The sequence below is a fragment of the Pseudorca crassidens genome, chromosome 1 (assembly GCF_039906515.1).
Source record: "Pseudorca crassidens isolate mPseCra1 chromosome 1, mPseCra1.hap1, whole genome shotgun sequence".
NCBI lineage: Eukaryota > Metazoa > Chordata > Mammalia > Artiodactyla > Delphinidae > Pseudorca > Pseudorca crassidens.
Window position 1 is genome coordinate 67,619,446 of NC_090296.1, and position 18,266 is coordinate 67,637,711.

At 36.1% G+C, this 18,266-nt stretch overlaps 1 protein-coding gene across 5 annotated transcripts in view; it reads left to right on the plus strand.

Moving 5' to 3' along the window:
* HECTD1 (HECT domain E3 ubiquitin protein ligase 1) overlaps positions 1-18,266 on the plus strand; it is a 90,113-nt gene extending 71,847 nt beyond the window's left edge. For 4 of the 5 annotated variants that reach the window (XM_067738063.1, XM_067738072.1, XM_067738079.1 and 1 more), the window contains 16 exons: positions 458-580; positions 2,932-3,088; positions 6,373-6,595; positions 7,718-7,772; positions 8,205-8,387; positions 8,781-8,988; positions 9,073-9,158; positions 9,317-9,444; positions 10,987-11,188; positions 12,405-12,542; positions 12,819-13,426; positions 14,414-14,492; positions 14,618-14,711; positions 15,410-15,560; positions 17,049-17,193; positions 17,305-18,266. In XM_067738063.1, the coding sequence (XP_067594164.1) occupies positions 458-580; positions 2,932-3,088; positions 6,373-6,595; positions 7,718-7,772; positions 8,205-8,387; positions 8,781-8,988; positions 9,073-9,158; positions 9,317-9,444; positions 10,987-11,188; positions 12,405-12,542; positions 12,819-13,426; positions 14,414-14,492; positions 14,618-14,711; positions 15,410-15,560; positions 17,049-17,193; positions 17,305-17,442 (2,718 nt within the window). In that variant the 3' untranslated portion in view covers positions 17,443-18,266. The remainder of the gene's footprint in view (positions 1-457; positions 581-2,931; positions 3,089-6,372; positions 6,596-7,717; positions 7,773-8,204; positions 8,388-8,780; positions 8,989-9,072; positions 9,159-9,316; positions 9,445-10,986; positions 11,189-12,404; positions 12,543-12,818; positions 13,427-14,413; positions 14,493-14,617; positions 14,712-15,409; positions 15,561-17,048; positions 17,194-17,304) is intronic. The other variant, XM_067738088.1, reaches the window with a different exon arrangement.

Genomic DNA, 18,266 nt, shown 5'->3' on the forward strand with positions numbered 1-18,266 from the left:
TAGAGTTAAGTAGAAAAGTAGGACCCAAGCTTAGGCAGTATGATCCAGAAATCTTAGTGTTTGATAACTGTGATTGTCTTCAAATTGAACTATTGCCTGAAAATGCCTTTTATTTTAGCTTCTTGTATAATTTTTATTTCCCTTTATAAAGTGTTACTAGATTAAAACATGTTTTTTCATAAGTTGAGTTATAGTGGGGTGGAGAACTCCAAAAAGTGCTTTTAGTATATCTTGCTTAGAAAACATATAGAATATTAGCACATTTCTTGTGAAGGTTAGTATATGATGCATGATGAATTTAAAACATTCACTTTGTAACTTTTATGTACATGGCTAATGAATATGAAGTTTTCTAATGACAGTTTTGGTAATATAGGTTTATAGTTCAGGTCAAGGCTGAATAGAGATATATATGGGTCAGATAATTAGACATGTCTCTTTACATTTTCTGTATCAGATTCTGAGACGTCCATCCCTGCAGCGTCGAGCTGGCTCCCGCTCTGATGTAACACACCATGCTGTCACCTCACAGCTACCACAGGTCCCAGCTGGAGCGGGGAGCCGACCTATTGGGGAGCAGGTAATATCTTCATGTTTACCTTCTCTACAGTGTATTTTTTTCCCTTTTCACAGTAAAGCACAAACTAAAATGCCTAGAAAAAGATACAGCAGGGGCAGGGTGAGGGCAGGAAGCTACTAAATAGAGTTAACAAAAAGAAACTTGCCCAACTGCTTGGGTTCCATAGTCCAGATAGAGTCCATGATTGCTCTACCATAATGCATACAGGAATTTCTTACTTGAAACCTGCTCATCTTGGCCTTTGGGTGGCAGTAAACATATACTAAAATGGTTAACAGCTATTTTCTAAGTTTTCATAGTAGAGTAATAGAAGTATTAGTCTATTAACTAACATTTATCATTAATTAGGTGCTAGGCACTGTTTATATATATTAACTAATTCGGTCCTTTCAACAACCCTTTGGGTTTTCACCTGAAAACCCAATTTTCAGGTGAAGTGATTGACCTTGGAGAGGCAGCAGTGAGCCGTGGCTTGAAGCAAGGTGTTAGTTCCCTGCCCAGGAATTGAACCTGGGTAGCCTGGATGAAAACCAGGAATCCTAGCCACCAGACCAGCAGGGACTAGAAGCTAGAAGCAAATTTTCCCTGGCTCTTGCCTCCGTTGAAAAATGCATTTCTTAAGGAGGCAAAAACTGTAAAAACAGGTACAAAGTTTATTATTAGAGACACAGCAGACAAGTGGGAGAGAACACAGAGAAACAGTTTGTTTAATTAAGACAGAAGCAAGGCAGAGATTCACACCTGGAGAGAAAGGGTGTGGGCGTCCCCCCTAAAGTCCCCCCTCTTTAAAGTAGTAAATCGGTGGTTAAGTCATTTATATAGGGCAGTTCTTCAGGGTCTTTGTTTATCCTTAGCCAATTACCTGGTTTCTGTTTCCACACCTGCCCTGCCCTAGGGCCCTCTCCAACATGTGTGCGCTACTTTTTTCCAAGATGGATTCCAGCCCAGAGGCCTATGGGGGGCCTTGGCATCACATATTATGGGGTGGTGCCTCGTCCTTTTTGACCCCCAAGGAGCCTTTCTGCGCATGTGCAGTGTCTCCCTTGCCCCAAGGATGGGAAATATGTGACCTCTTGATCTTTACTCAAACAGGGATTAGCCCCTCTCTGTCCTTGCTGTGACTGTTATCTTAGTGTCCTCAGGAGACAAAGCCTGGATATTTACCCTGTTTCTATTGTTATTTCTGTTTTGAATTACAAACAGGAGGCTGGTTTTAAATATCTAACCTTGAAGCCCACCTATCTCCTGTCTCAGGAATTGGCAAACAGGAAGCTAGTTGTAAGTGTCCAGCCTGAAGCCCGTCTTTTTCTCGTCCCAAGAAATGTAAACAGGAGACCAGTTTTAAATGCCTAGCCTGGAGCCCATGCATCTCCTGCCTCATGATTACTAAAGATCACACATAGAAGTTTTGGATCCAGGATAAAAACCCAGACATTCTGGTTCCAGAGCTGTCAAATGTCAGTTTGATTTGTTATAAAGGTTAATTTCAATTAAGTGTTCAAAATATGGGGGGTCTATATGTGTATGTTTAAGTATATAGATAATTATTATTTAAAAATTATTACATCAGACATTTACAATATTTACAATTCATTGATCTCTTTTTTGTTGATACAAAAAGTGAAGGAGAGGAGAAAATGTTCCTTAAAAAATCTTTTATTATGGAATTTTTCAAACATGCTAGAAGTAGAAAGGATAGTGCAATGAATCCCCAAGAACCTATCATTTGACAGATCAACACTTTGTCGAACTTGTTTGAACTATTTGCCCCACAGTAATTTAAAGCAACTTCCAAGCACTGTATCTGTTTTGTATGTAATTCAGTATGTAATACAGTTTACACTTTTTTTTAAAAAAAACAGCCTATTTATAAATAATTATACATTCACAGGAAGTTGCAGAGATCGAAGGGTCCTGTGTGCCCTTTGTCCAGTTTCTTCCAGTGGTTACATCTTACATAATTAGAGTACAGTATCAAAACCAGGAAGCTGGCATTGGTCCAATGTGTGTGTATGGTTCTTTGTCATTTTATCACATGTATAAATTTGTGTAACCATCACTAAAGCTACTTATCTTTTTTTGACTTTTCATTTAGCTTTATTACCAGATGTGTGACTCTTGAAATTTTAACCATACAGCGACTTACTTTTCATAAACTTAAATCAGTAAGAAATTTATGTATCTACATGTTTGGCTTATATTGTGCTTAAGAAATATGGTTGAATAAGAACATGTAATACCTATAGAGAGAAGTATTTGACATATACCTTATTTTATAGATAGCATATCACTTTAGCAATAATGAAGAGTTTTACCTTTTAATGTTTGTACGTGGAATTTTATTTTAATAGGAAGAAGAAGAGTATGAAACTAAAGGGGGACGCCGGAGAACATGGGATGATGATTATGTACTAAAGCGGCAGTTTTCAGCTTTGGTTCCTGCTTTTGATCCTAGACCTGGTCGTACTAATGTCCAGCAGACAACTGATCTAGAAATTCCACCCCCAGGTATACTATATTTTAGTTTTTGTGGTTTAATTTTAATAGGTACCAAATAAAGTAGTACTGTATAGTTTTGTTTGTTTGTTTGTTTTTTTGTTTTTGCGGTACGTGGGCCTCTCACCGCCGTGGCCTTTCCCACTGCAGAGCACAGGCTCCGGACGCGCAGGCCCAGCAGCCATGGCTCACGGGCCCAGCCGCTCCGCGGCACAAACCCGCGTCCCCTGCATCGGCAGGCGGACTCCCGACCACTGCGCCACCATGGAAGCCCAGTACTGTATAGTTTTAAAAAGTAAGGTACTACTCGTATATGCAGGTTATAAGTAAAAGGTTTCAGGAGAAACTATATATCAGCCATGCATCCTTAAAAAAAAATACAGACTTTTTTAAAAGGAGCAAATTACAGTATTTTATTTTATTTTTCATTGAAGTATAGTTGATTTACAATGTTGTGTTGGTTTCTGGTTTACAGCACTGTGATCCAGTTATACATATACGTATTCTTTTCCATATTCTTTTCATTATGGTTTATTACAGGATATTGAATATAGTTCCCTGTGCTATACAGTAGGACCTTGTTGTTTATATTTTATATGTAGTAGTTTGTATCTGTTAATCCCAAACTCCTAATTTATCCCTCCCTCACCACCTTTCCTCTTTGGTAACCATAAGTTTGTTTTCTGTATTTGTGAGTCTGTGTCTATTTCATAAATAAGTTCATTTGTATCACATTTTAGATTCCACATTATAACTGATATACAGTATTTGTCTTTCTCTGTCAGACTTACTTCACTTAGTATGATAATCTCTAGGTCTGTCCATGTTGCTGCAAATGGCATTATTTCATTCTTTTTTATGGCTGAGTAGTATTCCATTGTGTATATATATACACACCACATCTTTATCCATTCATCTGTCCATAGACATTTAGGTTGCTTCCATGTCTTGGCTATAAAATTATAGTATTTTAAAAACACACAGTGTTTTACATTTGTATAAACTTTAAAGCAAGGACTCATTTAAAGGTAGATAATTTGTATTGTTTTCTACTGGATCAAAATTGCTAAGCATTACTCCCATGCAGCTTTTACTTTGAAAAGCTATATAGTGGTTTTAGTTATGGCCTCCAGAGTCAGTCAGCCTGAGTGCCAGCTCCATCTCTTACAACTCTATTTTGGGTGTGGTAGGCACACTAATGGCCCCCTCCCAAAGATATGTAGGTCCTAACCTCTAGAATCTGTGAATATGTCACCTTAACGTGAGAAAAGAGACTTTGTAGATGTGATTAAGAATCTTGAGATGGAGAAATTATCCTGTTTTTCTGGGTGAGCCCAATGTAATCACCAGTGCCCTCGTAAGAGAGAAACAGGAGGGTCAGAGTCAGAGGAGATTTGACAACAGGAAGCAGCAATCACAGTGATGAGGGGCCATGAGTCAAGGAACATGGGAAGACTCTGGATGCTAGAAAAGGCAAGGAAATGGATTCTTCCCGAGAGCCTCCAAAAGGAACAAAGCCTTGCCCAATCCATTTTAGATTTCTGGCCTCTAGAATTATAAGATAATATATTTGTGTTGTTTTAAACCACTCAGTTGTGGTAATTTGTTATAGTAGCAATAGGAAACTAATACACTGGGCAAATCCCCTAATCTATGTAAGCCTGGCTTTCCTCATCTCTTATATGGGGAAAATAAAGTCCTTGTTTGATAAGGTAGTTACAAGGTTTAAATGAGGTGAGATATGTAAAGTGTCTAGCATGGTACCTGATGTGTGTCTCAATAAATGTCAGCTATTGTAATCAGTATATTATCCTTCAAGAAGACTTAAATGTTACTGTGGAATGTACTTATTACTTGATAAAAAGATACCTATGTTAAATATGAACATAAGTACAGTTTATAGTATAATGTGAGGTATGTGATGTAGTATGATGGTGAGAATGAGTATGAATCAAGATGTTCCAAGGTCCCTTCAAAAAGGAAAACCTAGGGCTTCCCTGGTGGTGCAGTGGTTGAGAGTCCGCCTGCCGATGCAGGGGACGCAGGTTCGTGCCCTGGTCCAGGAAGATCCCACATGCCGCAGAGCGGCTGGGCCAGTGAGCCATGGCCGCTGAGCCTGCGCGTCTGGAGCCTGTGCTCCACAACAGGAGAGGCCACAACGGTGAGAGGCCCGTGTACCGCAAAAAAAAAAAAAAGAAAACCTATTCTAGGGAGTATAAATAGGTACAGATTTTCGATAGAGTTCTTTAGCAATATATTTCATATTTTTACTACTACATATTGGTACTATAGAAGTATTGGCTCTGCACTCAGATGACTACAGAGGTATTCTTTAAAAATTGGAAATGACCTTCATTATATAACGGATATGGTTCAGTTAAAGTACAATGGGATGTCATGCAGTGTATAAAACAATACTTTATAAAACTATATCATGATATGAGGAAAAGATTCCTGAGATTAAAAAAAAGAGAGTACATCACTAAATACGTATGAAACTAATTGTATTTGTGTGTGTGTGTGTTTACCTCATAACAGACTCATTCAATGCAAGCAAAAGGTTGATAAGTCTTTAACTGAGTATGTGGTTTTCTCTGTATGTAGTATTATTAATAATTTTAGTTTTCTCATTCATAAAAATAAAATGTTCTGAAATATACAATTCTCATGTATACCCTAATAAAAACTAGAGATTCTTATCATATGTATAAATTCTTCTCTAGTACACTGTCTTTAACCTAACTGTATTCTTCCCATTTTAAAAAAACAAAAATATTGAGGCCAGGAGAATTTTTTTTTTTTTTAATAAGATTGACACTAGCTATAGGGTTTTTTTTAATATATAAATAAATATATTTATTTATTTATTTTGGGCTGCATTGAGTCTTTGTTGCTGCGCAGGGGCTTTCTCTAGTTGCGGCGAGCCGGGGCGCATGTGTGGGCTTCTAGTTGCGGTGGCTTCTCTTGTTGCGGAGCACGGGCTCTAGGCACGTAGGCTTCAGTAGTTGTGGCTTGCGGGCTCTAGAGCTCAGGCTCAGCAGTTGTGGCGCATGGGCTTAGTTGCTCCGCAGCATGTGGGATCTTCCCTGACCAGGGACCAGGGCTCGAACCCGTGTCCCCTGCATTGGCAGGTGGATTCTTAACCACTCTGCCACCAGGGAAGTCCCCAGGAGAATCTTAAGTAGCTGATATATGGCAGAAACGTTTAGATTTCATGTAACCTGTCTCTTGGTGCAGTGCTCTTTCTGGACTGCTTATTTTAGTGTAATTGTTTTTCATATCTTCCATATTTTTAGGAACACCTCATTCAGAGCTCTTGGAAGAAGTTGAATGTACTCCGTCACCTCGATTAGCCCTCACTTTGAAAGTAACAGGTCTTGGAACAACTCGTGAAGTTGAATTACCACTCACTAATTTCAGATCAACCATCTTTTACTATGTACAGAAATTGCTTCAGTTGTCGTGTAACGGCAATGTGAAATCAGATAAACTTAGGCGTATTTGGGAGCCAACATACACGTAAGAGATTTTAATTTAATGTTTTAAGTAGATATTTTCATAGTGTATGAGCCAAGAAATATTTTCTATATTTTGTATTATAGGAACAGAAAAGATTTAGTTCTCTTGGTTTACAGGAATAGATAAGAGCATTTCTGACTCCTGATGGAGAAAGGTTAAAGCTTACAACTGGGAGGAACTTTAGAAATAATCTAGACTAGCTCCTTATGTAATAATTGTTGAACTCTTTGACTGGGATTGTGTATGAAGTAGTAAATGTTTTCTGTTATTTGCTTTGGTGTCTGTGAGTTAAACCTACCTCTCTTTGTTCATTCATTTATTCATTCACTAAATAATATCAATGACCTTGGGCAAATTTATTTAACATTTTAGTACCTCGTTTTCTAATCTGTAAAATGAGAGTGGTTGTGAGGAATCAATGAATTAATATATGTAAAGTAGATTCAGTACTGTATGAGATGTAGAGGGTGCTCAGTAAGTATTACCTATAATAATATTTGTTATGTAATAATATAAATAATTTAATATAATTTAATATTATAAATAATTATATCATAGTCATCCTATGTAACTTCACTTTTCTTAGTTTATTTTTCCGATATTCTCTTAACGTCACTGATAATCTTAGATAATGTCCAATAAAGTAATGTAGGTTTTTCTGAGATAGAACAGAAGGTCTTCATGGCATTCTCGTCCTTCAGTTTTTATTGGAATATTAAATTTGATCTCAACCGCCTCTTGGTCCTTGTTATTCTTATCCTTCTTTCTATCTAGACACAGATGCAGACACATCTTATTTTATTTTTACAACAATGTATGAAAGTTATAAGAGATGGCATGTTACTTTATATCTTTAAAAGTTTTAGGTTTGATACATGCTTTTTCTTAATAATGCTCGATTTATAAACCATAACTCTTTCAGGAATATGATTTCCGCTATTCCCTATGTTTAACAAATGAATATTTTTTCTTATAAATTCTCCCTGAGTTCAGTATTTCATGTAAGCATATAGCTAATGAATGTCCTCATTCATACATGTTTTTAAAGAATTGAAGGCTTATTAGAAATAACCACAAATCATTTGATTTATGAATTAACTTGAATAATATCTTCATATTTAGAATTATGTACAGAGAAATGAAAGATTCTGACAAAGAAAAGGAAAATGGAAAAATGGTAAGTTATTTTTAGGAAATGAGTCTTGCTCTTGGCTACTTAGTAAAAGAAAAACTAACGCTGTGTTTCAATTGAACAATTAAGGGAGAAATCAGCAACATGGGATTTTTTTTTTTTTTTGCGGTACACGGGCTTCTCACTGTTGTGGCCTCTCCCGTTGTGGAGCACAGGCTCCGGACACGCAGGCTGAATGGCCACGGCTCACAGGCCCAGCCGCTCGGCAGCATGTGGGATCTTCCCGGACCGGGGCACGAACCCGTGTCCCCTGCATCGGCAGGCAGACTCTCAACCACTGCGCCACCAGGGAAGCCCAACATGGGATTCTTTAGATTAGGTTAAATGCATGATCTTAAAGCTACCTTATGTAATGCATGTGAAGTAGCATAAACTTTATAATCAGGAAAGGCCAACATTTCGTTTTTCCTATTGTAGGGTTGTTGGTCTATAGAGCATGTGGAACAGTATCTTGGCACTGATGAATTACCAAAGAATGACTTGATAACCTACCTGCAGAAGAATGCAGACGCCGCTTTCCTGCGCCACTGGAAATTAACTGGCACTAATAAAAGTATTAGGAAAAACAGAAATTGTTCTCAGCTCATAGCTGCATATAAGGTATATATTGGCATCAGAACACTATTTTGATTGGGAATGGCTTTGTGCTTTGCAGCTTTTTAAATATTCTTGAGGAAAAGCAGTTCATTGGGACATACTAAAAAAAAGAAGTTGAATTAACATTGTTAATATGACAATGCTAAAATTTCAAATATGGTTTGTGGCATTGGATCTAAATACGTAGTTTTAACTGTGGCTTTTAGTGGTTATATTTTGATAATTTTCTTGTTTAGAACAAAGCTTGGTTAAGCTTTGACTTGGATGATACTGTTTTTATTTTAAAAGAAGGCAATTCTTTGAAGAATTCCAGCCTTTTCACATTAATACTAATAGGATGATATATTGCTTTTCTTGAAAATGATTAATGGCTAGTTTTCCCAATTGTTTCTTTAGGATTTTTGTGAGCATGGAACAAAGTCTGGGTTAAACCAGGGGGCCATTTCTACTCTTCAAAGTAGTGATATTCTTAATTTGACAAAAGAACAACCTCAGGCCAAAGCAGGCAATGGACAGAATTCTTGTGGAGTAGAAGATGTCCTTCAGCTTCTGCGTATTCTGTATATAGTTGCAAGTGACACTTATTCAAGAATATCCCAAGAAGGTCTGTAAGAAGCCTTGTTTCGTTTCTGTGGCATTTTTAAAAGCAAGTCAGTTTACATTTTTATTAATTTTATTACTTTTACAGAAGGTGATGAGCAGCCTCAGTTTACTTTTCCACCAGATGAATTCACTAGCAAAAAAATCACAACAAAAATTTTGCAGCAGATTGAGGTAATAAAACCAGATATTTGAACTCTTCAATCTGTTGGACTTTGAATGTATTGCCTCTCCTTCCTTTTCTACCTCACGCCATCTCTCCTGTTAAGAATTGACTCTTTTTTGTCTTTTTTCATAATTGCTTTAAGACATTGTTATTTGTTAATTTGCAGGAGCCATTGGCATTGGCAAGTGGGGCTCTGCCAGACTGGTGTGAACAGTTAACCAGCAAGTGTCCTTTTCTAATACCATTTGAAACTAGACAGCTGTATTTCACATGTACAGCATTTGGTGCATCAAGGTAGGAGGTGTATCATTTTACATTTTTAGAATAAATGTGTTTTTAAATGTTTTATATAAGCTCAAAATGTACATATATACTTTATATCAAGATTGATGAAGGGAATATATTGTTTTCTCGTAAAGAGTTGTCGACATTTGGGAATTCCCTGGTGGTCCAGTGGTTTAGACCCCATACTTTCATTGCCAAGGGCGTGGGTTCAATTCCTGGTGGGGGAACGAAGATCCCGCAAGCTGTGAGGTATGGCCAAAAAAAAAAAAAAAAGTTGTCAACATTTAAACATTTTTTGATTTCCAGTTGGATATAAGCTCTCTTGAAGCAGTGTGGATTGAAGTACTGTGTTTTCCATTAGCTAGCATTTATTGTACAGTATTTAAGCGGCTTACATAAATTATTAGTTGCTGAAATTCCCAAGAATACAAAATTTAATGCTTGCAAATAGCTTTGATAACATTAAAATATATCTTCTGGCCATTATTTTTCTCTTACTACAATCTAACATACCATTTTACTTCTTTTTGTGTTTCTGTCTCCTTCACTAGATGAAAGTTTCATGAGGGCAGGAATTTCTGGCAGTTTTGTTCACTGCTCTAGCTGCAGTGTACAGCATGTTGTAGGTGCTCGGTAAATATTTGTTGAGTGATTGAATACCCAGAGTACTTTCAAAGTAGATGTAAAAAAGTTATAATTTAAATGGAGTTGCCTGTTGCCCTTAGTTACATTGTTGGACCATTTCATATCATTTACCAAGCATTTGCACACATAGCACTATAGGCCCTCTGTGATTAATGGCATTGGTTATGACTTTTATTTTATATGTGTGGGTTTGTTTTCTTTTGTTTTGGGGTGGTTTTTTTTTTCAATTTTTTAAAAAAAATTTGGCTGCACCACACAGCTTGCAGGATCTTAAGTTCCCTGACCAGGTATTGAACGCGGGCCATGGCAGTGAAAGCCCCGAATCCTAACCACTAGACCACTAGGTAACTCCCTGATTTTTATTTTATAGATGAGGAAACTGATTCTCAAAGTACATAGCTGATTGGCCTGAGAGTACCAAAAAAATTGTAGCACACATGAGAGAGTAGATCTTTCATCTTCTTATTCTTAATTCAAGATTCTTTCTCCCATCCTAGATGGGTTAACTCTGCATTGTTAAAAAGAAAATGTTTCAAAATCACAACACTGTTTCTGTGTTGGCTTTCAATTTGTATCACAGTAATAAAGATAGCTTAACCATTTTTTACATTCTCTGATTTAGGAAATGTTTATATTTTATGTATTATGAGTTTGTCTGTATTTTTATGTGTTGTGTGGGGTTGGACCACAGACCTTTATTTTGATCTGTTAATTGCTAAAGTAAAAAGGGAAAATATAGACTCAGTATTTTCTCAGTTTGTTTAAGGAAATAAGATTAGTATATTTGATCATCTGATAAAATACTATTTTTAAAAAATTCTTAAATCTTTGACTTTTGTTGCTGGTTTAGTAGTACATTCAGCTGTTGCTGTATGCTACAGCTACATAGGTATTTTTCTATTTCAGAGCAATAGTGTGGTTACAAAACCGACGTGAGGCCACTGTGGAAAGAACAAGGACCACAAGTAGTGTAAGGCGAGATGATCCTGGAGAGTTTCGTGTTGGTCGTCTCAAGCATGAAAGAGTGAAAGTTCCACGTGGTGAATCACTGATGGAGTGGGCTGAGAATGTCATGCAAATACATGCAGATCGGAAATCAGTTCTTGAGGTACCTCTATATAATTTCTTGTAGTGTGCAGGACTGACAGTTAGAGAACCAGTCTGTGTCTTCCACCACATAAAAAACTGCATTAGATAGAAGTGTAGATGGATTTCTCTGCCCTCTGTGCAAAGGCCTTCTCCTCTGGCAGAGCATCTTTCATAAGAGGATGTCAGCTCACCTCCTCAGGGGTCAGGATCTCGTGGCTTAATGAGCAGCAAAGAATATCTTCACTCATGAAGATATTGAGAGATGTTGTAGCAAATGGCGGTAAGAAATTCAATATATTTACTGCAGAAATGTTATTGTGGGCATTGTTGATTATATCCTATATACATATTATTCCTTATATATGAGAGACAAGGAAAGAAATACCTCTCCTGTCACAGATGTCAGCCACCTGGTTTATTTTTGGATCACAGACTGATTATGATAAATACAATACACCTCTAGAAAATTTATAAGGCTTATGGTTTTCACTTTAAAATTTCTGTGCCTGGGACTTCCCTGGCGGCCCAGTGGTTAGGACCCCGTGCTTCCACTGCAGGGAGCACAGGTTCAATCCCTGTCCGGGGAACTAAGATCCGCATGCCGCCAGTTCACCCCCACCCCACCCCCCAAAAAAAGAATTTTCTGTGCCTTCATCTTATTCTTCTTACCCATATATACCCATATATTATCTCTAACACAGATAATTCTCAATTATTATTATTATTATTTTTTAAAATGCACTGTGTGTTTTTGTAAGCTGCCTCAAATAATTTTTGGAATATATGGAGTATGGATAAAAAACCTTTAAAGCGATTGCCTAAAGTCAGAAATAAGTGGAAGAGTTTAGGTTTTGGTGTCACATAGACACACGTGCGGATGCACACACACATAAATCTGTATACCATCATTTCCTCAAGCAAATGATATATAACCTCTTTATCTGAAATTTGGTTTCCTTTGGTATGAAAAGGACATGATAATTTATTTTGTAGGTTTGTTGCGAGAAGTAAGTTGATGTATGGACGATGCTCACCACAGTGTCTAAATATGGAATAGCGTACAACAAATCAAATTTCTCTTTAGAAAAACTGGAATAAAAACTTCTGTGTGGCTTATATTATACTGCTACTATAAAAAAAAGTATATTACAGCAGGACTGGATTTTGGCAAGAATGGGATCATTAAAAATTTTTTTAAGCTTACTTTCCCCCATAATTTATTTGTTCATGTTTAGGTTGAATTTTTAGGAGAAGAAGGAACTGGCTTGGGGCCCACATTAGAATTTTATGCTCTGGTGGCAGCAGAATTCCAGAGAACTGATTTGGGAGCTTGGCTTTGTGATGATAACTTTCCAGATGATGAATCTCGTCATGTAAGATATACTTCCCATTTTGTGATTTGATTTGCGATTCTGCTTTTAGAAAGTTAAAAATCAGTTATGCTTCCAGAATGTAAGCCAGGTTTTCTGACTCTACTTTTATTATTGAATAATCCTGATACTATTAAAATGCTTTTAAAGGGTAAAATTTAGTCTATAAAACCTATTTAATAAAATGTGTTTATAGATACTTTTAGATAGCTGAATTAAGATGTTTAATGTTTATGGATCTTTTCATCTTTTTTTGCATTTCTCCCTCTAAAAAATTAGGTCGATCTTGGAGGTGGATTGAAACCTCCTGGATACTATGTTCAGAGATCATGTGGACTGTTTACAGCTCCATTTCCACAAGATAGTGATGAGCTTGAAAGGATCACAAAACTCTTTCATTTCCTTGGAATTTTCTTGGCCAAATGCATTCAAGACAATAGACTTGTGGATTTACCTATTTCTAAACCTTTCTTTAAACTTATGTGTATGGGTGACATTAAAAGCAATATGAGTAAACTGATTTATGAGTCACGAGGTGATAGAGACTTACACTGTACTGAAAGTCAGTCTGAAGCCTCTACAGAAGAAGGTCATGATTCACTCTCAGTAGGAAGCTTTGAAGAGGATTCAAAATCAGAATTTATTCTAGATCCCCCCAAACCAAAACCCCCAGCTTGGTTTAATGGAATTTTAACTTGGGAAGACTTTGAACTAGTAAACCCACACAGAGCCAGATTTTTAAAAGAAATTAAAGACCTTGCTATCAAGAGGCGCCAGATTTTAAGCAACAAAGGTCTTTCTGAAGATGAGAAGAACACAAAATTACAAGAACTAGTGCTGAAGAATCCATCAGGTTCTGGGCCTCCACTTAGCATAGAGGATTTAGGGTAAGCTTTATGTGTGTATATATAGATATATATACTCTTCAACCTAATGGATGAATAAATTCTAAAGCTTTTGTTCCTTTGTCTTCACTGATTTGCAATATATGAATATACAGTCTGTTAACAATAATAAGATGCTACAGGAAATATCGATTTTTGATTTGATCCTTTGATTTGTTAATATTATAAAGAGAGCACTCAGAATACCAGAATATAGTTTATTAATCATCAGACATCTGAAAGATTATCTGATTTATCAAATGTGATAACTATATATATCTTGTGTAAACAGTCCAAAGCCAATAATATTTTGACAAATTCATTAGCTAATTGATATATATAGCCTACTTGAAAAACCTCAGAATAGTTTGCTTTGTATGTAAGCCTTATCCCCAGTGGCTGCATTAACTAACTCAGATGCTGTAGATCTTTTGATAAAATTCTATTAATTTATATACGTGTAATTATTATACCCTTGGTATGTTAAACTGTGATTTTTGGATTGACTACGAGGCTTTGCTGTCATTTTTTTCCTTCCTTCCTTCCTTCTTTCTTTGATGATAACATTGAGAAGTTGTGTTTGATAAGTTGTTCATATGTTCAAGGTTTGACTTGAGGCGGGGGTAAAAACAGAGCATGAACAACTTTAGTAAAAAAAAAAGTTTCTTTTGCAAAAATAACTTGTAAACATGTTGCTACCATAATTCATTACAAAAATCCATAGTTGATTAATTTTGTGCCTAAGGAGGAAGTAAAACATGAAAGGTGATGTTTCATGAAATGCCTGCAAAGCCAGGTTTGGTAAACAGTTGGCCAGATAGTTTTTGGGCACACGGTTTTGCATTTTAAAAGGCCCCATACTTAATATCTAAGCTGGTATAGTGATTTTGTTATTGTTGGGGGAGGTGCCCATGGTTTTGGCGGCAGTGTTTTAAAAATTAAACACCAATGGTAGCTGAATGTTAATCTAATCCTTTTCTGTCCTCCCAGTTTAAATTTCCAGTTTTGCCCTTCCTCAAGAATATATGGTTTTACAGCTGTGGATCTGAAGCCAAGTGGTGAAGATGAGGTACAAATTTTGCTTTTGATATATCTGTAAGTCCAGAAAATTCCTCTTAATGAGGCCAGTTGTACTAGGCGCTCCTGAAATATTCCTAGATATTAACAATTACGTTGACAAATTTTCCTTTGCAGATGGTAACAATGGATAATGCAGAAGAATATGTGGATTTGATGTTTGACTTTTGTATGCATATGGGTATTCAGAAACAGATGGAAGCCTTTAGAGGTAATTTTTAAGGCTCTTTAGTTGAATCCCTCTCCTTTTACTTTGAGACAGCTGAAATTAAGGTACTGCTATGCTCAAAAATTGCTAGTAATCTCTAGATTTGCCGTCTAGTTTTTTGTCTTCCCAACAGTTAGGTCCTGCAGAGTACTCAGAACAGGTTGGAACATTTTCAAGCTGTAGCATACCCTCAGCTTGGTCCTCCTGAGTAATGAGGGACCCACTTTTGGCTTCTATTTTTTCATTTGTAAGTGGATATAATATTGTTGCATACTTTCAATATTACACGATCAAGATGAGTTAAACTATGTTAGAACCTAAATTCTTCAAGTAAAGATTGACGCAAAATACATTGGACTGTTTATCACTTACTATTTTTAAAAATAGAAACATAGCCTTGGCTGGCTTGTATGACATAAGAACTGATTGGGAAATTATTAGAATTTGGCTACTGACCATAGTGTCTGAATATTCTCTCCCTGTCTACATTTGTGATAATAAGCAAAAATTTCTGTACTTAAAACCCTAGCACAGTTTTTATTTCAAGCTATTTTCATTTATATTTGCTTTTTCAAATATTAATATTTATCTTCTTTCCATTTAGTTGAATATCTTGATTTGAAATTTGTTATTTTGAAATTATAACTTGGAAACTGAGTTGTGTGTTTTGTTTTTGTTTTTTTGCTGTGTGTGTAATGTAGATGGGTTTAATAAAGTTTTTCCAATGGAGAAACTAAGTTCCTTCAGCCATGAAGAAGTCCAAATGATTCTTTGTGGAAATCAGTCGCCATCCTGGGCAGCAGAGGATATTATTAATTATACTGAACCTAAGTTGGGTTATACACGTGATAGGTATGTGTTGGTTATTTTCTAAGATCAACAAATTGTTTATGTCCCAAAATCAAATGGCGGGTTCTCTAAATGACTCAGTGAATTATATGTATAAAATGAGAAAGGAGTTAAGTCTCACCGTTACCAAGATGTATATTCACTGATAAGGCTGAGTTCACACAAAAAGTCATCTTGGCTGATGTTTAACATTCCTTTTCTCACTGTGTTTTAACTGTTCATCATTTTAAAAATTGCGTCATTTGTAAACCCTTAGGCTTTATTGCTTTTATATTAACCTTTATTTTCAAATAATTTCAATCTTATAGAAAAGTTGAAGAATAGTTAAGAATTCCTATATATCCTTTACCAGAATCACCAGTACTTAACGTTTTGCTGTATTTCTTTTACATTATCTCTTTACACACACACACACACACACACACACACATATATTTTCTGAACCATTTGAGGATATTTTGCATATATCTTGTACCTTTACTCTGTAATACATTAGTGTACATTCCTCAGAATATGGCCATACTCCCACGTAGCCATACTAGTTAGCAAATTTGTGATTCTATACTATTAGCTAATCTATAGTCTACATTCCAGCTTTGTTGATTATTCCAGAGATATCTTTAATAGCACTCACTTCACTCCCATTCTCCCCCGTCAGGAAATTGTATTTAGTTGTGATATGGTTTTAATCAACAGTTCCTTGGATGTTTTTTCTTTCATACCACTGACATTTTTTAAGACTGTAAGCCCTGTATTTTTTTTAAAGTTTTCAAAGTGATGTAAATGAGAAAGTATTATTATTTTAAACTTAAATGACATTGTATATATAGCTTTTTTTTTTTAAGTAAGTTTTTATTGAAGCATAACAGAGAAGTACACAAATTGCACATACATCCTGGAGAATTTTCACAAAATGGACACACCTGTATAATTGGTACCCAGAACAAGAAACAACTCTAGAAGTCCCCATCCCCATCTTATTCTTTTCTAGTCATTAAATCACTATTCCCATTGATTAATTTTGCTTGCTTTTTGAACTTTAGTAAACGAAATCATGCAGTATGTATTCTCTAAGTTCTGGTTTCTTTTATTTAATATTATAATTATGAAATTCATCCATGTTGTAGCATATAGTGATACTTTATTTCACTGTAACAAAAATGTATTATTTCAGATCCCTGTTGCTAGTTTAGCCATATTTGGGTGAATTATGCATGTGCATCTTGAGCTTTTCTGATTTGCTGCCTTTGTTGCATATTTGATTCCTATACTCCATCAGTGTTTCAGTCTGTCTGTATCAGTCTTTGAAGGGTATTTTTCAAGTAGTTTGTATCAGCTTATTTCATACTTACCCAAGAGTCTCTAGACAGTGTTGTTCTTCCAACATGCGGATATTCGTTTTTAGGGTTATTGCTGGCTTATACAGTAATGGTAGTATTTTTCATTTAAATCAGCTATCAAATCAATATAACTTTATTTTTCTTCTTTTAGCCCAGGTTTCCTTAGGTTTGTGAGGGTTTTATGTGGCATGTCTTCAGATGAGAGGAAGGCATTCCTGCAGTTTACCACTGGTTGTTCAACTCTACCCCCAGGTGGACTGGCTAACTTGCATCCTAGGCTCACAGTTGTACGCAAGGTACAAACTCTAGCTACTGGGGAATCTAAATGGAATTAAGATACTTAAGGGTTGAAAGAAATACATATTTAAAGTCATGGTCTTCTGTTATTTTCACTTCTATTTCTGTAGGTTGATGCTACTGATGCAAGCTACCCATCAGTGAATACATGTGTACATTATCTAAAGTTGCCGGAATACTCTTCGGAGGAGATCATGAGAGAGCGCCTGCTAGCTGCTACAATGGAGAAAGGCTTTCATCTCAACTGAGCTTTGAAGTGCAATGGGAGACATCAGAGACTTAAAATTCTAGTGAAGCCTTTTGTGTTTGTGTGCAGAGAAGTATATGATCCTCCATGCTAATGACACTTGCCTTTTTTCCACCATTAAGGCTTTAAGAACACATGGAATAAGTTCGTTAGCTGCTAATGACAAAACAAATCCTTTAACTATCCAGCCAGCAAGTATATAGCACAGAACACTTTGTGTTGCTACAAGGGCTCATGTGACTGGAATTAGGTGGTCCTACTTGACTGTTCCAAAGAGCAGCTTCTCAGATCTTCAGTGTTCATTGGTAAATTTCTAACAGTGTATTTGTGTAAAGTTTGTCATTTCATACTTCATACACTACAGTTGCCATCACTGATGCCTGTTTTGCTGGCTTTTAAGCTACTTGGTCAAAAATCCTGCTTCCTTAAAACATAGAGAGTTAATGAGCATCTCAAGCTTTTTCTTTTCCTTTTTAATGATGCCTGCACTATCAGAGTATATCTAGTGTTCTCTCTTTTGTTTGGCATATAATCATGCACAGCCTTTTTATTTCTTTGAGGTGGGGAGTATATTTTTATTTCCTAAATGCCATACTATAAAATTCAAATTCTTAAGTGTGTTTGTGCAGTTCAAAAATAAAGATATATTAAGGGGGGGGAGAAAACACTGGTTTAGGTGCAAGGCACACTTAAAGCAAGTTTTACTTTTGGTTGTATTTTCTTTGTATATTATAAACATTTATTTAACTTGTTGCAGTTTGAAGTAAAAAAATTTCCAAAATGTATTCTCAACAATAATCATTAAAATGTTTGCAGCGTACAAAA